The following is a 25930-nucleotide window of genomic DNA, read 5'->3' on the forward strand; positions in this document are numbered from 1 at the left end:
TTGGAGATTAATGTGTGTACTTTTTTTTAAAATTTCAGTTTATATGTTTGATGTTTGTTTACCATCCTCTTGCAGGTAACGTGACTAGAACATGCTGTTAAGTGGGTATTGCCAAATTATTTTCTGTAAGTACATTTCAAGCTGTGTACAAGTCCAGTTGTTCATTCTGCATGTAAATGTCTCATTGGTTTAAGAGTGTTCAGATGTTAGTGGAATTTGGCTGATTTACAAATCTAAATAGTTCTGGATCATAACTCATTGAAATTCAGCATCATGTGATGTTTTTTGATGGACATTGATATTTTGACAGGAACAACAAACAGATTATCGACAATGAAGGTCGACAGAAGCAAGTTAAAGAAAACTCCTACGGAAGCTGTGAGTATGCGTAATACTTGTTGTGTGATCATTCATGGCCTCACTTGTGCCTAGTTTCCAAACAGTTGGCATAACCAAGCTGAGCTAAGCTATGACCATTTGTTATACTAGTCCATAATAGGGGCTTGGCCTACGTTATTTTTTAAGTAATAGGAGAACTTAGTACAAAGCATTACTTACTTTGTTGTGTTGAGATTTGCATAAACAGCAATAGACAAACCTGCACCTTTTTATCTAATGCCTTGGTCACATTATGTGACTTCCTAAGTTATTAGATCCTTATTCTATTTACACTACTTATCTTTTTGTATTGTTATCGGGAAGCTTGAATCATTGTGGTTTGCACCCTAATAGATTGATCAATGACACAGGGTCACACATTACAAGATAATTCATCAGGAGAAGAAATCCCAGATGAGTCTGTGTGGCCCCCAAACGTCCAAAATGGATGTATTCAAGAAATGAGCCATCCAAGTTGTTTGTGAATTGATTTGCGATGAAAAAACAAGGAAAAAAAAGAAAAGAATACATTTGAAACATTGATGTACAAATAAAGATAATTATTATTATTGTGGTTCTGTTATTGATGCAACATCTTTGGTACAGAATATCTTGTATGATCAGGCCTACATTCCTGTTGTGCGAGCTCGGCATAACCAGCAGACCAAAAGAGGACTGGAAACAAGTAGTAGGCAGTCATTTGATAACCTTGGTGACAATGAGGCTGTACTTACTGTAGGTGCTTCACAAGAAAAAGTTATAGCAGAAGTAAGCACTTAAACAGTAGCCAGACATTTTTGGTTTGCATAGCAGTAACACAGCAATTATACCTATGAGCTTAAGTTAAAGGAGAGCAGACAACCAAACTGTAAGGCCTCTATCTGTTAAGCTGCCAGAATCCTTCATCAGAACAGCTTGTTGAATGGTACACTGTGATGAGCCAATCCTTTTAATCAAGTGACACATCTCAGTTTAGGGTGGAGATGGTCATAGCTGTACCTGCTCCTTGCTCAATTTGGTTGTGAGTTATCAGACATGTAAATTTAAACAACTTAGCATGTCATAGCACAGCCAGAATGTGCTATACTCTGCTTTACTGATTTGGTAGAAAAAATACATAGGTGTTCTGCGAACACTGCTTGAATAACCATTTTGTTCTCCTTCTGAACCAACAGCCTGCTGACTGCAGGATACTAATAGAGAAGCTCAAGGCATGTAGTGATGAGCAACTGCTGGTCGAACTGCAGCACATCAAGACCTGGAATATTGGCAAGGTATGTCCCAAATAAAAAACTGATAATCTGTCTGTTATGACAGGGTTCCTATTGGTCAAGGATTGTGGATGTAAGAGGTGTATTCCAGGAATTTGACAGGAATCATAAAATACTGCTTACATGAAAATGTGTCCACACTAGTGTTTCCACATTGTTGTCACTGAGATGTCTGTTTGCAGTCAAACACCTGGAAAATAGAAAAATGGAAAGACTTTATCAGGAAAAAAAGTTTTGTTTAACAGTTTAACATTAACAGTAAATGTTAATGGAATGAGTATGAAATAGTGATTTAATCGTGACGTGTTGATTCCAATTGCTAGCCAGTAGTCACTCTCATGCTGCTACACTGCAACATTGTTTGACAGAATCAACATAAATACAAGTTATTCATGGTGACAACTATGTATCATAGGTCACAGAAAGTTAGAGAGAAGTTTTTTTTTTTCTTAACATAGACATCTGAGACTGGGCATACAAAAGACACAGTTGATCTGCTGAGCGTCAACCCATTAAACCTCCCTTCAGTCTCCTCGAATTTTCAAGGAATACATCTGATCCACCAAAACACATAACAATGAATAAAATTGGCAGCAGACAAGAACAGGTATGAAAGCAAATGCAGATTCCAACTTGAATATGAACAAATTGAAAGTGTTACTTTAAACATCTTCTGGATGGTGGTTTTCAGTAGTTTTATGTATATACTGTTGCCACATATGTCCCGACTGACTGAAATCATTTGACTATGTATGACCCAAGAAAAAAAACAAGCAAAAAAGCCGCCTAAGAAATAAAATATCAGCATTTTAATATTTATATTATATATATGTTCTATGTTGTGAAGAGTCATGACATTTCACATCAGCGTTACGGTTGGAAATCTGTTACACCCTTGGTTTGAACTTGCTATCATCCATCCCAAATCCCTCTTAAAGGCACAAAGGTCTGATATTAGGCCTGTATTCAATTGATCAGTGAAGTTTATTTTTGTGTGTTTTTAACAGTGTGAGCTGTACCACTGGGTGGATCTATTGGACCGCTTTGATGGCATTCTGTGCGATGCAGGCCAGACAGTGGAAAACATGTCATGGCTGCTGGTGTGTGACCGTCCTGACAATGGACAGCTCAAAGCCCTGCTTTTGGCGGTGCTGAACTTCACTGCCCTGCTTATTGAGTATAGCTTCTCTAGGCATCTCTACAGCTCCATAGAGGTAGGCCTGAACCTAATACACTATCAACCACTAATTATGCTTTTCGGAATTATGCATATGTCACAGGAAAAAGTCAAACAGTTCACTAACTTTTAACCCTCTTTTGTCTTCCACTCCCTCCCATTTCACAGCACTTAACCACCTTGTTAGCATCATGTGACATGCAGGTGGTCCTGTCTGTGCTGAACCTGCTCTATGTGTTCAGTAAGCGCTCCAACTACATCACAAGACTGGGATCTGACAAAAGGACGCCTCTGCTGGCCCGTCTGCAACACCTGGCTGAGGTCTAGTGAATGCCATTGTTTTCCTATTGCCATGATTCCAGCTGTCCCTCAAGAGAAAGAGCTGTATTGTTTAGTGGCTTTGTTCTCCTCTGCAGAGCTGGGGCGGAAAGGAGAATGGCTTTGGTCTGGCTGAGTGCTGCAGGGATCTGCCTATGACGGTAAGAATTTTACAGAGGGATGTTCAGTAACAGTCTTTGTCAAGTATCTATAGCTATGGGACTGTTCATTTTGTGTTTATAAATAAAAGCTGTTAAATTAGACTTAATTAACCTCTATTATGATCTTTTTTTCTGATGCTCCCCCACGTTGGTACATGAGCAGAAGTACCCTCCCAGTGCCACCACACTGCACTTTGAGTTTTACGCAGAACCGGGCCCTGAGGTCAAAGTGGAGAGGAAGGTAAAGACCAAGACATTTATTTATGCAAACATATAATAAAGACTAAGATTTTTTGGGGGAATATTATGTTAATGGATCTACCTCTTCCAAAACCTTTGTGACCCCCCCCCCCCCCCCCCCCCCCCCCCCCTTCCCAGCAGACAAGTAGTAACACACTACACTATATTCACATCGAGCAGCTTGACAAGGTACAGTCAAAATAGAATTGTGCACTTATCAGTAGAGCAATAATACCTCAGGTTTGTCAGCTTTACATGGTGGTCTGTGTCTCAGATTTCAGAGAGTCCATCTGAGATCATGGAGTCGCTGACTGTGATGTACAACATCCCTAAAGACAAGCAGACCCTGCTGTTCACACACATTCGACTGGCTCATGGTTTCTCAAATCACAAGAAGAGGTTGCAGGCTGTGCAGGCCCGACTGCATGCTATCTCTATTCTGGGTGAGTGGAAGCTGCCTTCCAAAGATAAAAGTGACAAAGGCTTTTGCTCCCAAGTTTTAACTGCTGTTCTTTTCTGTTTCTTTGCAGTGTATTCAAATGCACTCCAAGAGTCAGCCAACAGTATTCTGTATAATGGCTTGATAGAGGAGCTGGTGGATGTATTACAGATTACAGACAAACAGCTTGTGGTGAGAAAGTAGTTTGCTTTTTCTGCTTAATCACTGTCATTACGCTAAATGCCTACACCACACTAGCAGTACCACTGTATTTGTTATATGACTTAAGATATCCTTTGCAGCTTTGTCAGACCAAGATTGCTTTCAGATGTTTGTATTGTCATATGTAAATGCACAAGTATCACTGAGACTTTCTGAAATACTGTTTCATTTTGTCTTTCAGGATATCAAGGCAGCATCTTTGCGCACTTTAACTTCGATTGTTCATCTGGAGAGGACGCCCAAGCTTTCCAACATCATCGACTGCACTGGCACTGCCTCCTACCATGGCTTCTTGCCTGTGTTGGTGCGCAACTGTATACAAGCAATGATTGGTGAGAATATGGCTAAAAAGTTTGGTGTTACCAGTTGCATGCGGTGCACAAGAAAATGGACAATTAAAATGATAGTTTGTTAATGTTTAATTTCTGTTTCTTAGATCCTCTGATGGAACCTTACCCGCACCAGTTTGCCACTGCACTCTTCTCATTCCTCTACCACTTGGCGAGCTATGATGCTGGAGGGGAAGCCCTTGTCTCCTGTGGCATGATGGAAGCCCTTCTGAAGGCATGTCCTGGTCCCACCAATCATCCAATCAGTTTTGTTTTCAAATCAAGTCACTCCAACTAGTATCAGAATCAGCTTCATTGGACAGGTATGTGTGAACATACAAGGAATGTGACTCCGGTTTTAAGTTTATCTTTCACTTTGTAGGTGATCAAGTTCCTGGGTGATGAGCAGGACCAGATCACCTTTGTAACAAGAGCAGTGCGGGTCGTTGACCTCATCACCAACCTTGATATGGCTGCCTTTCAGTCCCACAGCGGCCTTTCCATTTTCATCTGCAGGCTAGAGGTTGGTCATTTACTTTTGCTTTGTCTGTTCACAGCATCCTTCAGTTACAGTCACTCAAACCTCTTCCAAACCTCTGGATTCACTCACACTTCTCTCTATCAATCACTTTGTATATGTAGCATGAGGTGGACCTGTCGAGGAAAGAGTGCCCTTTTGTCATCAAGCCAAAGATCCAGAGGCCTAGCACAGCTGTGGAGTCTGAGGACATGGACACAGACATGGAGAGTAAGTCACTATTCCTAAGACCTTTGGAATCAGTCATTGCACACAGTACTAGTACTGAGACAACAAAATGTGGTTGAGCACTTAACCAGAAGTGCAAAAAGTAGTGAAGTGCAGAGTATTGTAGCTTAGATAAGTGAGTATTTCTGGGCAATTCCTCTCCTCCTCTGGGCAGCTGACGTGATCTGACTCATTACTACATGTATGTGGTGTCTGCAGCTGTCTGTGTACGCATCCGTTTAGGGCTATATTCAGGCCTTCAGAATCACCCTGCGTCCAGGCTGACAGCTGCCTGTACCCATTGTAGACATCTTCATTGAGCAGACAGGGCAACTTGAGTGGTGGACAGATTTTACTTCAGAGAAAAAGCGACTAGTGCTCACTCTGCAGCTACTGCTCGGGACAGACGTCCCACACACTGCTCACTGACTGACAAAAACCAAAAATGGCCACTTGTCTTGAGGAATCTTAGTTGACTGAGGGGTCTCAGACCAATGATTAGAATCTTTGACTTTCAGGGGGCAACCTGAAATGAATATGCTAGTCAAATGAATACACTACAGATAGCTAGCTATATATATCTATATAACATGTGCAGCAGTTACAGTAGGCAATGCAGGTATATGTGTAAATGTACGTTGCAGGTATAAGTTGGAGTAACTGTGATAGACATACAGAATGAACAGCTGGATATGAGTATACAGTGTTTACACTGGAGGTCAGATATGTACTGTATAGACAGAAGTACAAATATGAATATGCCACAAACGGTGGTATTCTGTATGCATTGCTGTGTGGGAGCATGAATACTGCAGGGAAGTGTATGTAGGGCTGAAAATTTGAATACCAACACAGTACTTCAGTCAGTACCTTTTTTTTTTAACTTTCTTCTATACGAAGAACACTTGTGGTGATTGGCTGTGAGCAAAACCATATAAATAGTTTTTTTCTTATTCTTGGTACCAAAAGGATTGAATGCAGGTAACCTTTGACTGGAAAAGTTTCAATACTGCTTCATACTGGGTTATTTCAGTTGATACCATGAAGGTACTGAGCACCGATTCCCAGCCCTAAATGTACACACAATAGTGTGGTAGTGAGTGGGAATCAGCAGCCAGTGAGAGAGAAATCTTAAGAGAAATCCAAAAAGAAATCTTAAAGTCAAGGCTGTTATTTAAGTTTTAGGCTATTCATCAATATTACTGAAGTTTATAAAGAATAAGAATTGATTTGCCAATATTGGGTGTTCTCACAGTGTCAGAAGTTGCCATGGAAAGCAGCCCTGGACCGTCCACATCTTCTGGTTCCAGACCAGAGGCGGACCACCGAGCACAGAGCAGTGCTGCTAACACACCTCGTGCAGGTGCATACAGCAAACACACACGTACACACAAAAACACTTGTCACTATTGTACTCCATCATCACTACACATGCTGTCTCTCCAGGTATGCAGTGTATCCCTCAGAGGGCAGCTCTGTTGAAGTCAATGCTAAATTTCTTGAAGAAAGCCATCCAGGACCCTGCCTTCTCAGATGGTATCCGCCACGGTGAGTCATTGACTTCCTCTTCCTTTGGACTTTAGTTTATATGTTCAACAGATTCATAAATTGTTACCTTAAGACCTATATCTTAATGTGTTAATGTACATTTTTTTCCTCATAGTAATGGATGGGTCCTTGCCTACCTCACTAAAGCACATCATCAGTAATGCAGAATATTATGGCCCTTCACTGTTCCTCTTAGGTGAGTTCACAGTAGAACTTAAGAAAAGCTCTTCAAGTACTCTTCTGACAGAGCAAGTGCTCTCACTTGATTTGAGCGTTTTTGTCATAATAAACTGTATCAACTTGAAAATGTAAAAGGTCATTTGAAATTTATCAAAGATTTGGATTATAATTTTCCTTTTTTCTCATTGTATCTCTGTCGTTTGGGTTTGTAGCGACGGAGGTTGTGACGGTGTTTGTGTTCCAGGAGCCATCTCTGCTCTCCTCCCTGCAGGATAATGGTCTCACTGATGTCATGCTGCATGCCCTTCTCATCAAAGATGTGAGTTTTCACCAGTGCCCTTGTGTACTGCGTTTCTGTCTCATTCTTTTTCCTCGTCTCTGACAGTCCATGACAGTTGAATATCAACTGCTTAATTTTCAGCACAAGTACTGAATTTAATTAGTAGTATTATAGTATTTCACTTGTCTTTGTGCACAGTACGGTCAATAGATAACTCTTGGATATTGGTTGGCTGTCATTCTAAAGGGGTTGTCCCGTGTCCATAGGTCAGAGTTTAGACCTGTTGGATGAGATAATTAAACTGACAACACTATAAGCTTTAGTTACCGGTGGTAACATCTAGTCACCTCCAGATAGAAAAAACATACCTGAACCTCTGCATGCAGATGCTAAATTGGAAGAAAATTACTAAATTATCTCCTGGAAATTGAAATTACCTAATTTACAGTATTTTGTTATGATATGGTAAAAAAAAATCATATTGTGATTATTGAGCAGATATAGCAGTGGTGATATGATTCACAGTTAATGGGAATGATTTTTGCTTCCCAATTTATGGGTATAGGTATGTACCAAACATGTTTTCTTATATGTGGAGAATAAGATTTTTAGGCCAGGGAATCTCTATGGCACTACAGTACTTAATTATAAAACTGTTTTTAACACACATTGTTTTCCTTCATAAAAATGACTGCTCCAACAATTTGGATATTGCACTTGACCATATTGTGATTTTGTGATTTATTTTGTTTAATTGTAGCCCTATTTTGTTTTAAAGCTGCCCATTGAGCTGCATTATCCAGTTAGGTATAGAAGCTCTGTTGTGTTGTGCTCCGTGTTATACTGATTCAGGATGTGTGGTTCAATGCTGTAGGCCATTCTGTTTTGTTTCAGTTTCACTTTTAATGTAAAAATCTATGAGTAGCGTGTTTCACTTGCTGACTCAAGTCATGTTCTGGCATGTTGTGTGTAAACTACTAGACAACAGTTATGCAGGTAATCAATTTTGGGGTAAAATTGTTAAGATGCAAGACAGCGCTGTTGAAAAAGTACAGGTTGATAATGAGTCTTTGATGGGGAAAATGTTAATAGTTAATTCATCTTTGTAACTTGCACCCTCTTTGATCTATTTCTTTAAACTTTTGTTGGATGTTGTTCATTGTTTCTCAGGTTCCTGCTACTCGTGAGGTGTTGGGTTCTCTCCCTAATGTGTTCAGTGCCCTGTGCCTGAATGCAAGAGGCCTCCACTCATTTGTTCAGTGCCAGCCATTTGAGCGCCTCTTCAAAGTGCTTTTGTCTCCTGACTACCTGCCTGCTATGAGACGGCGACGCAGTTCAGACCCATTGGGTAAGTTGTACTGAATGTGCTGTGTTATTCGGATTTCTACCTTTGTAGCCTACTTGAATGTTTGTTCATGTTCTGTGTTTGGTTTCAGGTGACACTGCATCCAACTTGGGCAGTGCTGTTGATGAGCTCATGCGGCACCAACCCACTTTGAAGACTGATGCTACTACTGCCATTATTAAGGTATTGTACCTTGGTTTACAAGCATTCTTTCAAGTGTCATCACATGATTTGGGAGGAAAATTAAAGTTTAATTGTGATTACAGTTACTGGAGGAGATATGCAACCTGGGTCGAGCCCCTGAGTACATCTGCCAGAAACCATCTATCCAGAAGGCTGATGGCACTGTGGCGGTGCCACCAGCACGCTCCAGCCATGCTGCTGAAGAAGCTTCAAGTGAGGATGAAGAGGAAGAAGAGGCCCTCCACACGTTTAGCCAACAGCAGGGGGAACCAGAGAGCAACAGACAGTCAGTGCCACTTGAACTGTATGACACTGAGTTCATAACACAATAGAATAGAACAACTCTTTCCAGACCTTGATTCGTTTTCATTTCTATTTTCAAATCAATCGACTGAATTTCAAATAATTTAGTTGGTGGTTGTCATTTTGCTGATGATTGTCTTCTTGCAGGGTGGTGGGCACTGAGGAGCGGATACCCATTCCTCTAATGGATTACATTCTGAACGTGGTGAGTGGTGATTCTTTGATGTTTTAGTTTTAGATTGTTTTGGGTATATTGTGAAATACTCCAAGCAATAAAGCAGTGCTGACCTCATCTCTCTGTCCACTCATTGATTTATGATGCACCTGTTTTTCAGATGAAGTTTGTGGAATCCATACTAAGCAACAACACGACAGACGACCACTGTCAGGAGTTTGTGAACCAGAAGGGGCTGCTACCTCTGGTTTCTATTCTGGGGCTGCCCAACTTGCCCATAGACTTCCCCACATCTGCTGCCTGCCAAGCGGTAGCTGGTGTCTGCAAGTCCATACTGGTGAGCATACAAGAAAGATCACTGTTTTTTGTCTTTATTTTATTTCTTTATCTTGTGCACACAGTGATAGATCTGTGGGCAACTTGATCATAAGAGGTGAAAAAGACCCCATCATTTGGCTGATTTTAAACTGAAGCATTTTTCTCCCTAAATTGTCTCCCATAGACTCTGTCACATGAGCCTAAGGTACTGCAGGAGGGCCTGTGCCAACTGGACAGTATTCTGACATCTCTAGAGCCACTTCATCGGCCTATTGAGGTTCCTGGTGGGTCTGTGCTTCTCCGAGAACTGGCCAATGCGGGTCATGTCACAGATGCCACGTTGTCAGCCCGTGCAACGCCGCTGCTACATGCTCTTACTGCAGCACATGCCTACATCCTCATGTTTGTACATACTTGCAGAGTAGGACAGGTAAATATGGATTTTTTTTTCCCTCAAAAAAAAACAAAACAGAATTGACAGCCCCCCCATCCCTATTTTAAAATCACTTAATTACACAAAGCTGATCTCTGTTCATCTTGTGCTGTGTAACTCCTAGAAACTGCATCAGTGTCATAGTTAAGGAAATGAATACCAAATGCAGGCATTTGTTTTGTTTGACATATTGGTACTTCAAGGTTCCCTGTAGAGTTTTAAACCTTGTGTAACCTTATGGAGCAGCTTATCTGTGCAGGATTCTTATGGGTGCTGGAAATCCCTGATAACACTGGAATTTTCAAATATGTAATAATTTCAGAAGCGCTTAATGGTTCCTGTTTTCTTTCTAAACAGAGTGAGATCAGAGCAATCTCAGTCAACCAGTGGGGCTCCCAGCTGGGCCTGAGTGTTCTCAACAAGCTCAGTCAGCTCTACTGCTCTCTGGTATGGGAGAGCACTGTGCTGCTGTCCCTGTGCACACCTAACAGGTGAGTCTCTCATCCTTCACCCCCATTTATTTTAACTGTGTGACCGGCTGTAACTTTCTAACACCTCTTGCGTGTGTCCAACAGTCTGCCTCCAGGATGTGAGTTTGGCCAGGCTGACATGCAGAAACTGGTGCCCAAAGAGGAGAAGCCATCTGGCAGCACTGCAGCGACTACAGCTTCTGGTTCCAGGAGAACTGGTAATATAACCATTTAACTTTTTTCATTAAAAACAATCAAATCGATGGAACACTCGCAACAACTTCAGTGTCCTCTACATTTATTTAGCAGAGTCTGAGGCTGTGTCTGTGGATTCATCTGCTGGTGGACTGTTGGAAGGCATGGGTCTGGATGGGGACACCTTGGCTCCCATGGAGACGGACGAACCTACTGCAACCGACCCTAAAGCCAAGTCCAAACTTACTCCAGCGATGGCCACACGCATAAAACAGATCAAACCGCTACTCTCTGGTGAGATAATTTCTGTGACACAAAATCAAGTTTTCATATGTTAGATTAAAAAATGTCTTGAATTGCCTCAAAGTCCCATGACATTGTCTTGTCACTAACCTACCTCTGTCTTTCCAGCTTCATCTCGTCTAGGTAGGGCTCTGGCTGAGCTCTTTGGCCTGCTGGTGAAGCTGTGTGTGGGTTCACCAGTGCGCCAACGCCGTTCCCACCATGCCACAAGCACAGGCACTACACCCACGCCTGCTGCCCGGGCCACTGCCTCTGCCCTCACAAAGCTCCTTACCAAGGGCCTGAGTTGGCAGCCGCCACCTTACACACCCACCCCTCGGTTTAGGTAAGAACAGACTTCCCTCACCATCATTTGCCATTGTTAATACATGCATTGTCCACAGAAGTGATATGGAGTGTTGTTTGCTTGTTTTTTTGTCTGGCAGGCTGACTTTCTTCATCTGCTCAGTGGGGTTCACATCTCCCATGTTGTTTGATGAGAGGAAATACCCCTACCACCTAATGCTGCAGAAGTTCTTCTGCTCTGGGGGACATGATGCCCTATTTGAGTAAGTCCTATCCAGTGCTGTGTCATTTCAAGATCAAGAACAGTGTTTTATCTTCAAAGTTTGGTCACTGATATTCATAATGTTGTAATCTCAATGTTAAACAGGAGTTTTACTGGCCATGTTTCTTTTGTGCAGGACATTTAACTGGGCCCTGTCAATGGGTGGGAAGGTGCCTGTGTCTGAGGGACTAGAGCATACTGATCTACCAGACGGCACAGGGGAGTTCCTAGATGCTTGGCTCATGCTGGTGGAGAAGATGGTGAACCCAAGCACTGTATTGGACTCACCCCACTCCCTGCCAGCTAAAATGCCTGGAGTCACACCGACAATGCCCCAGTTCAGTGCTCTTCGCTTCCTCATAGTCACCCAGAAGGTCAGTATCCACTAACTATAATTCCAGTGAGTCAGATAAAACTTGTGAGTTTGTGTTTTCAACATGGAAATTATACATTATGGGTGGCATTCAAGTGGTTAAACTTGTAGAAACATGGTTGCCAGAGAGATGGACAACGTATAATTCCTTACTGCTCAAAAATATTTGTTCTGCTGTTGCATTTCTGAATTTTAATACCATTTCAAGGAATGAGAAGATGGTAGATAGCCAACTTCCATGACCTCTGTAACTTGTAAGATACCACAAGCTATGAATATAAATAATGCAGCACTAGTTGTTTCATTTGGACTCCTTGAGACCCTGTTTAAAGACATACTGTATTTCTGATATGTGATTTTGTAAAAGCCTTGAGTTTTATGAGCATTTTCTTATATAGGGTTTGGTTTAGTTTTGCCATGTATTGCTTTTTTAACAGGCACAGCGCATATTAATAACTTTTCTGAAAACATGCCAGAATTAGCCAGGCAGGCAAATTTTCATCTGTGGTCCTCAGGTAGGCAATAGCTGACAGCACAGACATCAAGAATAAGAGCATTGAAAAATACAATCAATGATAAAAGGCAATAGGAAAAAAGCAGATACAAACCAGTCTGCACAACATAGACATAAGAGAGATGGACAGCTGATGCACAGAATCCACAACAGCAAGACAACCGTCAATAAATAGCAGGTTGAGAGTTTGACTACCCATTTATGCACTACTGATGTCATGATACCAGAAATTTAGAAGGTGGTATCAATAACTGAAATTCTCACATTCCCATTTGTTTAAAACTCTAACATTACACTTTGATGACAGATGACATCAACTGTGTATTACGGAGTCAGGATGGTAACCCACTACTATGAGCTATGGTTACATTATATTAGCCTTAACATGGTAGCCTTTAGTGTTTAGCAATTGCAGATGTTGTGAAACATAGTTGGCTACACAGCAATGCCAGCCATCTCAAACAAAAATAATGGCACTGATTTGGTATAGAAGCCATCGATTTTTGTGACCTTCCTATTATGTGCAGTTTGTTGGCGTTTTATTATTGTAACACAGTCTCTTGTTCATTCAGGCTGCATTCAGCTGCATCCGCAGTCTGTGGAACAGGAAGCCACTGAAGGTGTATGGAGGCAGAATGGCTGAATCTATGCTGGCCATCCTCTGCCACATCCTGAGGGGGGAGCCTGTTATCCAGGAGCGGCTGGCCAAGGAAAGAGAGGGGACAGTGCGCCCGGATGATGAGGCAACCTCCACTGGTTCTTTGGGACCCAGCGTTGCCCCTGGAGCATCTACAACAAGTGGAGAGGCACCTGCACCAAGTGGAACAACACCTGGAGCGCCAGCAGGAGGGTCAGCTGATGATTCAACCAATTCCACCCCCCGCCGTGAGCCCCAGGTTAACCAGGCTCAGCTTACACAGGTATATGGGAAAGCTGTTTAAATATTGTACTATTTACACACTTTGTCAAATGCTGGATTTTTATTGTTTGGGATAATAGTCAACAACAGAGGAGAAGGGGTGTACGTTTGTGTTTCTTACATACTTTTTTCCCTCAAATATTATAAACAATTGTGTGGTATTGTTTGTAGTTTGACAGCTTTTTCTGCTCACCAGCTGTGGTTTGTTCTTGCAGCCTCATCAGTATTTTCAGCTCACTGTGCCACTACTGCAGGCTGTTTTGACAGCACAGGTTAATTGCATAATAGTATATCTAGGTGGCCATCGAAGCAAGAAAATAAAACAGAGGTGGTGTGTTTACCAATCTTCCTCCCCCGTATTCTGCATGCACTGAATCCCGGGCCACCATTTGTTTTATAACAGGGAGGAAGCAGAGGGAGAGAGAGGCCCACACAGGTCCGCCAGCACCAGCTCCAGCAGGTATAAGAGTCATCAGGGAGAGGGGAAGAGGTGGAGAGAGTCAGGGATAGAGAAAGGTTGGAGACAGATGACTAATTTAAGAAGAAAAGGGGAGAGGAGTTTTGACCAGATTATTGGGATTCATACCTTTTGAGGCATGCTATCCAGATAGGATTGTTAGGGGAAAAGGTTTGATTGAGGGAGGGCCTCATTATTCACAAAAAGAAGTGGAGACAAGGAGTAAGTGGAAAAACGTCTCCTCGCCCTCATAAAGATAACAAGTCTCTTAAACTTTTTCTCACCTTTAATGACCAAACTTCTTTTTGCCCTTCATTCATGACACCATTTCTTTATACTCATGTAAAAATACATTTTCATCCTTTTGTTTGGTGTTTTAGCTGATGGACATGGGTTTCTCAAGAGAGCATGCCATGGAAGCCCTACTGAACACCAGCACCATGGAGCAGGCCACGGAATACCTACTTACACACCCTCCACCACTTTTTGGTGGTGCAGTCAGAGTAAGGCTTCACAGAGAGAAACATTCTTCTATTCTTTGTTTTGTTTTGTGACTCAAATTCAGGCAGCTGAGACTGTTTCCCTTGTTCATCCAGGATCTATGTAGGACAATGTCTGAAGAGGACCAGATGATGAGGGCAATTGCCATGTCACTTGGGCAAGAGGTCAGCATGGAGCAACGCTCTGACTCTCCTGAGGTGTGTCACCGTTGCTGCTCAGATTACATGGAAACAACGTTTTGCTCTAAACTGCTTGCCGCTAAAGGAAACCTCATGAATGAATAACTTGCTCTTTAGTGGAACAGCTGTTGAGATTATCTCTGTGTGTGCTTCAGGAGGCAGCACGTCGGCGTGAGGAAGAGGACAGGAGAGCCAGAGAGCGGGCAGAGGAGGAGGAGGCCCGCTGCTTGGAGCGCTTCATGGAGGCTGAGCCACTCGATCCCAAAGAGCTTCATGCCTTCACTGACTCCATGCTGCCTGGCTGTTTCCATCTTCTAGATGAGCTGCCTGACACAGTCTACCGACTCTGTGACCTGCTGATGACTGCAATCAAGAGAAGTGGCCCTGAGTACAGAGATCTCATCCTGGGACAGGTTGTCCACCAGGTCCGTGGATAAATGCATGTTTACATTTCAGTCTGCTCTCTGGAGCCCATTGTACATGTGTGTTCATAGTTAAAGTCCATTGATTTAGGGGGAATATGGAAGCATAAAATGGGATGAACTACTGTTGTCCGTCTGTTTTTTTTATCTTAAATATCAACTTTTGAGTTGTCAGATGCAGATTAACATACAGTTGAACACAGTTTGTTTTTGCAATTAATTGTTGGAAATTTCAGAGTAAATGCTTTCAGCAAGTACAAAACATATCTTGAATGCAAATGCAGCCCAGTAAATCAATGGAAACACAGCAAGCTTTTAATAACATTCTTGCACCAGCCTGATTGTGTTTATGTTGTGTGTAGGTGTGGGAGGCAGCAGACGTGCTGATCAAGGCGGCTGAGCCTCTGACTACCAGTGACACAAAGACTGTGTCTGAGTGGACCAGACAGATGGCCACACTGCCCCAGGCCTCCAAGCTGGCAACACGGATTCTGCTGCTCACGTTGCTCTTTGAGGTAACAGAAACACACATATTGAAGTTTTAGCCTTAAGATGTTCACTTGTAGAGGATAAAGTCATTTTCTGTCATTGTTTGTGTACACATAATGATAATTTGATTTCTGTTCTGGTAGGAACTGAAGCTGTTGGGTGCCAGAGTGGTGGAGAATAGTGGGATTCTTGATTTGCTCATCAAGCTGCTTGAGGTTGTGCAGCCCTGTTTGCAGGCTGCTAAAGAACAAAAAGACATCCAGACACCAAAGTAAGTTCAGCACAGCCCTAAAAACTTGTTGTCACTTGGAAATGCTTGTTTTTATTTATTAATAAAATTATTTTTCTGCAGATGGATCACACCAGTACTGTTGATCATTGACTTCTATGAGAAAATGGCAGTCTCTTCAAAGCGCAGGGAACAAATGAACAAGGTAAAAGCTGACCTCATAAAACAAAACCACAGATAGAGATGACAATAATAAAGTTAAAGGCTTCATGGCTGCAGGCTCATTGCTCTTAGCTTTAACATGGTTTCTCTTAACTCTGTCTCAGTATTACAAAATTAGTCCAACATTGTCCTAGTCTATGGTATTTGCCAAATTCAACAGGATAACATACAAAATAAATACTAAAACAATATAAAACTCGGTGAAACTTTGTTTTACTGTTCCCAGCTAGTGCTCATTGAGTAAGCAGTCCAGCAAAGTAAAATAAACACATGTTGTTATCAAAAATAAAGCTTTTATCCACTCAGCTCTTCTGTCCTTTGAGACTTGGGGCCGATGTGATGATTTGTGCTGGTACTTTGAACATTCACTCGGTTTCAAACAAACTGACACCATGTCAATGAGAACTTGGTTGGACAAGTGTGTAACAACCAACAAATCGACCATCTGACCACAAGGTGTTAGCCCTTTTGCTTTCTTTATTAAAGACTTGTCCAGAATGAGCAGAAAGATCTACCTTTGAAATCCCATGTAACATTGTTTCTATAAATACAGCCTTGACAAATATAATAACTCTTGACAGAAATACCACAAAAATATTCTAAACTGTACATTATGTTGTAATATTTTGTCGTTATTTTGTGCACCCCTTTTTTTACAAATGAGTTCTCTGTTTTCCTTTAGTATCTGCAGCCCAATGGGAACAATTGGCGATGGTTTGATGACCGCTCAGGCCGTTGGTGCAGTTACAGTGCATCAAACAACAGCACCATTGACTCAGCATGGAGGGCTGGGGAGAGCAGTGTCCGCTTCACAGCTGGCCGCCGGAGATACACTGTGCAGTTTAACACCATGGTGCAGGTATTAAAACATTTTTCTCCACTTACACGCAATACGTAAAAAATACACACCATGGACTCTTTAATTTTATGGTTATGTTACTAGAGTTTGCTGTATACTGTGGCTTGATTTAACACCATTCTTACTGGTCAGGTAAATGAAGAGACTGGTAACAGGAGGCCAGTGATGCTGACTGTCCAGAGAGTGCCCCGCATGCCCAAGCCTGCCAAGACTGGCAGCATCACCGACTCTGAGAGAGAAGAGGGAGACAGGAGCAAAGCAGAGGAAACCCACACTGACCTGGACTCAGGGGCAGCAGTGGAAATGAGTGCTCCTAAAGATGATCCCAGCCAGCTGAAAGAGACCACATCTGGCCCATCATCTTCCTTGGAGTCTGACTACACCCAGGGCTCTGATATTGTCGTGCAGGGCCTGACTGAGGACATGACCACCGTACTTATCCGTGCCTGTGTCAGTATGATCAGTGTTCCTGTGGACCCAGACACCCTTCATGCCACATTGCGACTCTGTTTGCGCCTTACACGCAACCACCACTATGCTATGATGTTTGCTGAGCTGAAGAGCACACGGATGATTCTGGGGCTGACGCAGAGCTCTGGCTTCAATGGCTTCACCCCGCTTGTTACCCTGCTGTTCAGACACATCATAGAAGATCCGGCCACACTGCGGCACACTATGGAGAAGGTTAGAGTCCTTTTTCATATTGTCTAAAATGGGGCTCACAATATATGAAGTTTAGGGCTGTGACTAATGATTATTTTCGTCATTTATTAATCTGCTAATTGTTTCTGAGATAAAAAAAAAATCAATTCATCATTTGGTCTAAAAAATGTGAGGGAGTAATGTAAAATTGTCCATCCCTGTTTTACATGGACCAAGGAGATGTCTCTAAATGTCTTGTTTTGTCAGTCCAAACCCAAAACATAATCAGTTAAATATGATACGAAACAAGAGAAAAGTGGTAAACAGCATTTACCATTTTCCCATGAGAAATTACTTTAATAATGAATTGATTATTAAAATAGTAATAATAGCCAATTATTATACTGTCAAACGACTAAGCTATTAGTCCACTAATTGTTGCAGCCAGCTAGTTGCATTGTATCAGCAGTATGTTTTAGCTAAATATAGCTTATAAACACTAATGTTAATATCATTAATGAATTCCTCAACAATCTGTTGCATAGGTGGTAAGGTCAGCGGTGACAAGTGGAGCAGGTAGCACCACCTCAGGAGTGGTGTCAGGCAGCCTTGGTTCCAGAGAAATCAATTATATCCTACGTGTGCTGGGCCCAGCTGCTTGCCGTAACCCTGAATGCTTTGCTGAAACCGCCAGCAACTGTGTCCGCATTGCTCTGCCGGCACCCCGCGGAGCTGGAACAGGTGAGTGTTCAAGCATTTCTATGTAGGTGTGGTAAGTTTTGATTAGATTTGGAGGTCCAAGCTAATTGGCTTGAAACATTTACTCAACTATGTATGTCTTTTTCTTTAAACCCTAATAAGTTCATACACTGTATTTTTTTGTACAGCCTCTGATGATGAGTTTGAGAACCTCCGAATTAAGGGCCCCAATGCTGTGCAGCTGGTGAAGACCACACCGCTAAAACTGTCCCCGTTACCACCAATCCCTGACACTATCAAGGAGGTCATCTATGACATGCTCAATGCTTTGGCTGCCTACCATGCTCCTGAAGAACGTATGTTGTGTTAATAAATTCTTGATAGCAATTCATTCAAAGGCTCTATATGTAATTTTAATGGAAAGTAAGTAAGTAAGTTAAGTGTGTGTTCCTGTGTGTGGGACAGCTGAGCGCCCAGAAGAACGTGCAGCAGCGGTGCCTGGTGGTCAGGACCTATGCCAGATACTGCAGGATGTTGGTGATGACGTTTACCAGCAGTACCGACTCACCCGGCAGGGCAGCGACTTTGACTCCCAGTCTGCATTCCATATCAATGTGAGTGTCGATGACAAATCATCCTGTATTGAAACATAAAATGTGTCATATACTCACTTAATAATAGAGTTGTTTCTCCTCCTCTCAGACTCAAGTGTTTGCTGCTGATGGAGGTGTAGCTGAGTCCTCCCAGTCTGGCACACCACAAGGAGAAGGTGTGTCTTATTTTTTTTTTAACCATGCAAGAAGATTGATGCAAAGTAACTGCACATATAAGATCAAGTCACTCTTTCAATATATACTGTAATTCAGCTGTTTTAACCCACAAAGACATTGGTTGATTTCATGAAAATGCCCAGTCCAAAGCATATTGCAGAAGATTGCCTTGGGTTGTTCATGTTTATTTGCTGTTGAGATTTTTATATTGTTAGTGCAAAATAAAACACACAAAGGCTGCTCCAAATCAGATGTAAAATTTCGTTTTCACTTGATTTGAGTTCTTGGGTAAATGAAGAGACTGATAACAGGAGGCCAGCAATGCTGACTGTCCAAAACTAATATTGAAACTAATAAAGACTAAAACTTGACATTTTTTAACAATGAAAACTAAACTGAAATGAGCAAAATCACTCAGGTAACTAACAGAAACTAAACAGAACTGAAAACAAAAATAAAAACTTATTAAAAATCTATAATTTACTATAATATCTTTGTGATTGTGTATCTTAAAATTTTGTTACCCTAATGTCCTCAGCTTCCACTCCAGAAGAGATGCGAGAGGAAAAGAAAGAACAGGAGGGAGAGAAGAGTACCAGCTCAGAGGAGAGTAAAGCAGCAAAGGTGAAGGCAAGCAAGCCTCTAATGCCTACCTCCACCATCTTGAGACTGTTGGCTGAGCTGGTGCGCTCCTATGTGGGAATTGCCACACTAATTGCCTCCTACTGCTACACTGCTGGACAGTCTGAGCTCATTAAGGAGGTGGGTAGTTAAAATAAAATCTTCTCAGCTTTTCACAGATATGCGTTTACGTGTGTGTGTGTGTGTGTGTGTGTGTGTGTGTGTGTGTGTGTGTGTGTGTGTGTGTGTGTGTGTGTGTGTGTGTGTGTGTGTGTGTTATATATACATATACATAACCTATTTTGATTTTCTTGTATCCTAACAGGATTGCAGTGTACTAGCTTTTGTGCTCGACCACTTACTGCCTCACACTCAGAATTCAGAGGACAAGGACACCCCAGCCTTGGCACGTCTGTTTCTAGCCAGCCTTGCAGCTGCCGGCACAGGCACCGATGCCCAGGTGGCCCTGGTCAATGAGGTCAAGGCTGCCCTCAGTCGGGCACTAGCAATGGCAGAAGGTGCCGAAAAACATGCAAGGTAAGTAGCACGAAAATAAGTAAATCAGCCTAATATTGATACTATAACTTTTAATTGATTCGGTATTTATACTGATTTGAAAAAAAATGTAATTCTCACTCTCTGTCCTTGCTTATCTGTTTCACAGGCTTCAGGCAGTGATGTGCATTATCAGCACTATCATGGAGTCATGTCCCTCCACGTCTAGTTTCTACAGCACAGCTGCAGCCAAGACGCAACACAACGGCATGAACAACATCATAAGGCTCTTCCTTAAGAAAGGACTGGTCAATGACTTGGCCCGAGTGCCTCACAGCTTGGATTTGTCCAGGTATATAATCAGTCACACCATATTAATTTCAGGGACCTTATAAAAGTTAATTTTAAATTAAGGATTCGTTTGCATCCATGTTGACATGCTTTTTATTCCCTGTCTTTGTTGGTGCCTTGCTGCATGTTAATTCATGTTAATTCAATGTTAATACCTGTTGACCATTTACTTGCACATGAGATGAAGAAGACAGGTGTCCACATGTACAAGAAGAGCTCCATAATGCTACCAGAGGTCTAAAATGCAACAAGGAACCTTAAACCCAAACTTTTCACTATCAAGTTGCAGGCTAAATACAAATTGGAACCAAGTTGGCTTTGCAAGAAATATTACTGTGTCGTATGAAATCGGTGTAAACTAACTATATTCTTCCTTTACATCATTTGGTTTAGTCCAAACATGGCCAACACAGTGAATGCTGCCCTGAAGCCTCTAGAGACTTTGTCCCGCATTGTTAACCAGCCCAGCAGTCTGTTTGGGGGCAAAGGAGGCTCCAGCAAGAACAAGACCGAACATGACACTGTGGGCACCGCCAGGGACAGCAACAGCAACACTCAGGACCAAGGTATCTGATGAGACACTTTAAATCTCTAGATCCACTGATTCCCAATATGTCTGTAGCTGATTTGTGGCATCTGTTCCAGGAGAGTCTGGTGAGGCAGAGCCAGTGGAGGGCAACCACAGGGTGCAGGGGACAGACAGCGACCTGATGGATGGAGAGACAGAGGGAGACACGGTGGTCATCGCTGGTCAGCCAGAGGTTCTCAGCACACAGGCTATGCAGGTGATTAAAGGTTTATTACATAAATACAATAATCAAATTGTATTTCACCACACTACCTCATAATGTAATCTTTATAATTAATGGTTATCAAGTAATTATTACCAAAGGTAGAAAATTGAGTTCCTGCCCATTTCTTCACATTGCATTTGTATTCCTTTCTTGTTTTTGTAGGTGGAGAATGAGTTGGTGGATCTGATTGATGAGCTGCTGGAGAGAGATGCTGGCACTGTCAACAGCACAATTATAGGTATGAAAGGAAAAGGTCACAGTAGTTGTGAGCACAACCACTAAAGTTCTATAGGATAGTCATTGGATTAAAGACTCGCAAGTGACCCACACACTAGAATCATAGTTGCCCTTAAATTTTATGATACTTTATACCACAGTGCGGGCACTCCTTGCATTGCTGCAGGCAAGAAAACCCAGAGAGGGTATATCACTTGTTGTCTGTTCTATAAATCAGTGGGACGCAGTGGTGAAGATGAATCACAAGAGGATGTGTTGATGGATGAGGCCCCCTCCAACATTAGCCAGGCATCCACCCTTCAGGCCAACCGGGAAGGTAAGACATTGACGCATCAAAACTTCCTGGGTCTGTCATGGTAAATAACCTCACAGATGACTGGCTTTAGTGACAACTTTTCAATTTTTAGAATCTTCTTGTGAGGGACTGCTTTAAGATATATAATTCTCACATTGTTTTTTGAATTGCTAAAAGGGAACTACAACTTCTCACTATACAACTCTGTGTTGTATAATGGTGAACTTACCTTGTGTTTCTTCTCTTGCATCAGACTCCATGAACATCCTGGAACCTGAGGATGAGGAGCACACACAGGAGGAAGATTCCAGTGGCAGCAATGATGATGAAGACAGCCAGGATGAAGAGGAGGAGGAAGAGGAAGAGGAAGAGGAGGATCAGGTATGGATTAATGCAGTAAGGCTCGGTAAACAAGTCTTGGTTGTTGTTAATCTTTAAGACTCATGGCTGCTACTTTTTCTCAAGGATGATGAAGAGGGAGATGAGGATGATGATGATGAAGGGTCAGAGATGGAGTTGGATGAGGAGTTCCCTGACATCAATGCTGCACCTCACATCCGCTTTGAAAGGTTTGACAGGGATGATGACCTCATCATAGAGTTTGACAACATGTTCTCCAACAACGGTGAGCAGGATTGTTTTTACTAATGTTTACTAAGATCACAATCTCAGCTTGAGTCCTTTAAAGAATTGATTTAGCATAAAGTCCATCCCTGTGTTATACAGTTCAGCTTCTTGGTTGCAGAAAGTGGTGTCCTTTTGATACCGTATGACACTGTAAGAAATTGGGGAAAAATTAGAACCCATGATCACTGCAAAAACATGTTTGGCCTGATTTTTGAAAAACTGGTTCCAGCTACACATGATCAGAAAACGGATAATGCAGGAAATGAATTTTCTTTATCCTTATTGACATTACTTGGGGTTGTGCCAGAGCTGTCCCCCTAATGTCTGCCTACTGTTTCTGTTGTTTTTCTATCAGCTGACATCCCTCCCTCCCCAGGCAACATCCCCAGCTCCCACCCGCTGATGGTGCGCCATGCTGACCACGGTTCCCTCACCCTAGGCGTGGCAGGCACCAGCAGCCGCCTGGCACAGGGTATGGGTCGCAGCCAACGAACTTTGCGCCAGCTTACTGCCAACAGTGGACATACCATCCATGTCCACTACCCCGGCAACCGCCAGCCCAACCCTCCACTCATCTTGCAAAGGTGAAAGAATGTTTTTCTGTTTTTCATGGCTGTTAAACAACACATGTTACACCTTCATTGTTTGAGTGATGATTCTAATTAAGACCTCTGTTCCTCCCTTAATTCCCTTTTGTTTAGATTGTTGGGCCCCAGTGCTGCAGCAGACATTTTACAGCTGTCCAGCTCTCTGCCTCTGCAATCTCGTGGTCGTGCTCGGCTTTTGGTCGGAAACGAGGATGTGCACATCATCGCTCGTTCTGATGATGAGTTGTTGGATGACTTTTTCCATGAGCAGAGCAGTACTGGGGGACAAGCAGGTGAGAATTACTAGAGGCTGTTGTTAATGTTACAGTCTGTTGGTTTAGTGTTGGCCTGAATTCCTAACATGTTTGTTTTTACTGTCTCTCCAGGCACCCTCTCTAGTATTCCCACTGCCTTAACTAGGTGGACAGATGAGTGTAAAGTTTTGGATGCTGAGAGTATGCACGACTGTGTAGCAGGTGGGTTGGTCTATGAATGGAGATGAATTTGATAATTTTATCATGAAAAATGTTTTTATGAGTGAGTACCTCAATGTTGATAATGTTACAAAACGTTGGTGCTTCCAGAAAATGTTAAGATTTTTGAGGATTGGCTTGGGATATGAAGGTCCAGTGGTTACAAGTATCGACTGATCATTCAACCCAGCTCTAAACACTAAAATGCTCCAGTAGTTGGATCACATTTTGATCAGCCATGATATTATCTTGTTTTGAGTCTCATTTAATGATAATGAAATCCCGTAATGCCCTCATGAAGGTTGTATGAACCAAAGCACAGCTATGTAAAGCAGTGGGAGTCATCTGAGTTTAACATGCATAAATTGTTTTCCATATATAATTGATAGTTAAACATTAAAGTAATCCATAAGGTCTGGTGGTCTGCTTTTTTATTGAAGTACTTTCTTAGAAAATCCAAAGCATGACAACACTTAGAGTTTCATTTGGTGTTTGTTGCTCTAATTTGTTACCAACCACAGTGGCAGAGAGAGCAGGGCACAGTCAGCATCAGTGTGCCAGGATAAATGTCTTGAGCTAGAATGGCATCAATTGAACTTGGTGACATGTTACATCTTTTTAATTACAGCCACAACTAAGGGTGAATTCTGACATTCTGTGTCTGCTTTCAGTGGTGAAGGTGCCTATCCTGCAGCATCTCGAGAGTCTGCGAGATGAGGAACTGGAGGAGCGTAGGGAGAAAAGACGGAGGCAGTTGGCTGAGGAGGAGGAGTCTAAGCAGAATGAGAGGAGGGCTTCTGGAGCTGAACAGGCCAGAGAACAGAGCCTGCAGGTTGGAAATGTTTTTTGGTTTTGTTGGGGAAGGAATTTTCTAACATGGAAGTACTTGCATCTGATGGCATTTTTAATCAGTGTTGACTCACTGTGTTTTTTGTTTTTTTTTGTCTGTTTGTTTGTTTTTTTGTCTATAGGGTTCTGGATTGGGTACAGTTAATGGTGCAGAGAACACTGCAGGTACTGACATTTATGAAGATATTGTTTGTTTTTGTGTGAATATTAAAGTTCTTTTCAAGGATGGAGACATCTCAGTCATGGGCATCTGGAGACAAACAGCCAGCAAAGCGTGCTGTGGGATGAGGTAGTAGTTTGTATAGTTTTAGGATCACACCAGATCTGGGAGATAACTATACAGTCTACTGTCTTTCTTATGGCAACGCTATACCAGCTCAACATCTTCATCTGCTGTGAAGTAAATTCACTTTTTGACTGAAAATATTTGATCTACATTGCTGTCTTAAGCCCTTACTTCCATATATTTACATGATATCTCTGGAATACAGTGTTGCTTCATATATATATATTGTATTCATTGCATTTTTCTGCAGCTGACTTTGCTGTGGTGAGGTAGTAAGTTGTGTTGTTGTTGGGGATCAGGATTGTGCACCCCGTTCAGGAGATAACTATACAACTTACTGCCTTCCTCAACAAAGGCCCATACCATCTATGGAGAAAATATTCAGTAACTAGTCACTATACTGTTTCATTTCTGTTCATGTGTGCTTGTTTTTGAGCTCTCTTTAACACCTTGAAATGGCTTGGAAATAATTTAACAGATTTGGGTGCAAAGCCTTCTGTTTGGAATGTGTATTTTTATTTTTATTTTTATTTTTTATTATTTATATATTATTCATTTTTTAAACTTTTTAATCTGTGTTTAGACACAGTTTTGTATTTTTTTCCCCAGTGAAGATCGTATGAAAAAAGATAGCTCTGTTTTCACTTAAGTTTTCTTTCTGGATTTGCAGAGGGTGAGCAGGCTCAGGGTGGCACAGTGTCATGTCTGGACCCACCCAGGGTCTCAGAGGGCTTCCTCACTGCTCCCCCATCTGGAGAGGTCACTCCCACCACACCTGCTCCTCATGAACAGGCCCTAGTCTCCCTGGAGACGGCGATCAGCCAGCAGGTCCACCAGCCAATTGCTGACTTGCTGCTGGCTGAGTCACATGCCAGCTCGCTGGCTGCCCTAGCAGGGGCAGGCCTTCCACCCTTGTCAGCAGCTGACAGGCCAAACAGTGAAGCGGAGGCATCTCAGATGGAAATGTCCCCAGCACCCACAATCGGTGAGAGAGTCGGAGGAGGTGGTGGAGGAGGAGCGTTGGATGAAGGCAGGGAAGGTAGTCTAACTTTGAAAACTCTCATTATACAGACTGGCCAACAGTAAGGACACACATCTGTAATATAATGGTGTTATTGACTGTGCTTGTAGCCAGTATGCGTCATAAAATTTTCTCACCATTTCAAAATACAAATCAATTGCACAAGGAATTTTTGTTACAGTGGATTGATTACATAATTTCCTAATGCTAACCTTCACTATTTTTTCTCCCCTCAGCCTCCCTCAGTCCAGACATTGTGGAGACCTCAGAGCCTGCAGTAGTGGGTGTGTCACAACTGGAAGGGTCACCCATGGATACCAGCAGCCCTGCCTCTGCCACTCAGGAAGAGGCTGCTCCCAATCCTGCCCAAACCGCCCAGCTGTCTCAGGAGCTGTCTGGCAGCGGTGAGAGTGGGCTGACCGACAGGCAGACAGATGCAGAGACTGGGTGAGCAGTTTA

At 42.4% G+C, this 25930-nt stretch overlaps 1 protein-coding gene across 1 annotated transcript in view; it reads left to right on the forward strand.

Annotated features, from left to right (window-relative positions):
- Window positions 1–25930, forward strand: part of huwe1 (HECT, UBA and WWE domain containing E3 ubiquitin protein ligase 1) — a 48298-nt gene that overhangs the window by 6781 nt on the left and 15587 nt on the right. The window contains exons 3-62 of the mRNA XM_084721278.1: window positions 76–125; window positions 311–378; window positions 1554–1652; window positions 2657–2863; window positions 2995–3147; window positions 3243–3305; window positions 3469–3546; window positions 3684–3734; window positions 3820–3988; window positions 4076–4176; window positions 4388–4538; window positions 4643–4770; window positions 4918–5058; window positions 5178–5283; window positions 6536–6643; window positions 6727–6828; window positions 6944–7024; window positions 7221–7327; window positions 8459–8636; window positions 8725–8816; window positions 8900–9120; window positions 9267–9324; window positions 9455–9631; window positions 9797–10042; window positions 10403–10536; window positions 10621–10733; window positions 10822–11004; window positions 11122–11338; window positions 11439–11561; window positions 11697–11934; window positions 13020–13367; window positions 13770–13826; window positions 14204–14326; window positions 14420–14521; window positions 14659–14928; window positions 15288–15440; window positions 15558–15685; window positions 15767–15848; window positions 16548–16724; window positions 16857–17408; window positions 17912–18107; window positions 18254–18421; window positions 18531–18679; window positions 18768–18834; window positions 19374–19597; window positions 19782–19993; window positions 20121–20303; window positions 20696–20868; window positions 20948–21087; window positions 21259–21334; window positions 21551–21649; window positions 21882–22009; window positions 22094–22253; window positions 22611–22839; window positions 22957–23135; window positions 23229–23318; window positions 23987–24147; window positions 24287–24329; window positions 25121–25489; window positions 25708–25918. Coding sequence (XP_084577404.1) covers window positions 334–378; window positions 1554–1652; window positions 2657–2863; window positions 2995–3147; window positions 3243–3305; window positions 3469–3546; window positions 3684–3734; window positions 3820–3988; window positions 4076–4176; window positions 4388–4538; window positions 4643–4770; window positions 4918–5058; window positions 5178–5283; window positions 6536–6643; window positions 6727–6828; window positions 6944–7024; window positions 7221–7327; window positions 8459–8636; window positions 8725–8816; window positions 8900–9120; window positions 9267–9324; window positions 9455–9631; window positions 9797–10042; window positions 10403–10536; window positions 10621–10733; window positions 10822–11004; window positions 11122–11338; window positions 11439–11561; window positions 11697–11934; window positions 13020–13367; window positions 13770–13826; window positions 14204–14326; window positions 14420–14521; window positions 14659–14928; window positions 15288–15440; window positions 15558–15685; window positions 15767–15848; window positions 16548–16724; window positions 16857–17408; window positions 17912–18107; window positions 18254–18421; window positions 18531–18679; window positions 18768–18834; window positions 19374–19597; window positions 19782–19993; window positions 20121–20303; window positions 20696–20868; window positions 20948–21087; window positions 21259–21334; window positions 21551–21649; window positions 21882–22009; window positions 22094–22253; window positions 22611–22839; window positions 22957–23135; window positions 23229–23318; window positions 23987–24147; window positions 24287–24329; window positions 25121–25489; window positions 25708–25918 — 9119 coding nt within the window. The 5' untranslated portion in view covers window positions 76–125; window positions 311–333. The remainder of the gene's footprint in view (window positions 1–75; window positions 126–310; window positions 379–1553; window positions 1653–2656; window positions 2864–2994; window positions 3148–3242; window positions 3306–3468; window positions 3547–3683; window positions 3735–3819; window positions 3989–4075; window positions 4177–4387; window positions 4539–4642; window positions 4771–4917; window positions 5059–5177; window positions 5284–6535; window positions 6644–6726; window positions 6829–6943; window positions 7025–7220; window positions 7328–8458; window positions 8637–8724; window positions 8817–8899; window positions 9121–9266; window positions 9325–9454; window positions 9632–9796; window positions 10043–10402; window positions 10537–10620; window positions 10734–10821; window positions 11005–11121; window positions 11339–11438; window positions 11562–11696; window positions 11935–13019; window positions 13368–13769; window positions 13827–14203; window positions 14327–14419; window positions 14522–14658; window positions 14929–15287; window positions 15441–15557; window positions 15686–15766; window positions 15849–16547; window positions 16725–16856; window positions 17409–17911; window positions 18108–18253; window positions 18422–18530; window positions 18680–18767; window positions 18835–19373; window positions 19598–19781; window positions 19994–20120; window positions 20304–20695; window positions 20869–20947; window positions 21088–21258; window positions 21335–21550; window positions 21650–21881; window positions 22010–22093; window positions 22254–22610; window positions 22840–22956; window positions 23136–23228; window positions 23319–23986; window positions 24148–24286; window positions 24330–25120; window positions 25490–25707; window positions 25919–25930) is intronic.

This window comes from Lutjanus erythropterus, chromosome 6, assembly GCF_056507025.1.
Source record: "Lutjanus erythropterus isolate fLutEry1 chromosome 6, fLutEry1.hap2, whole genome shotgun sequence".
Lineage (NCBI taxonomy): Eukaryota > Metazoa > Chordata > Actinopteri > Lutjaniformes > Lutjanidae > Lutjanus > Lutjanus erythropterus.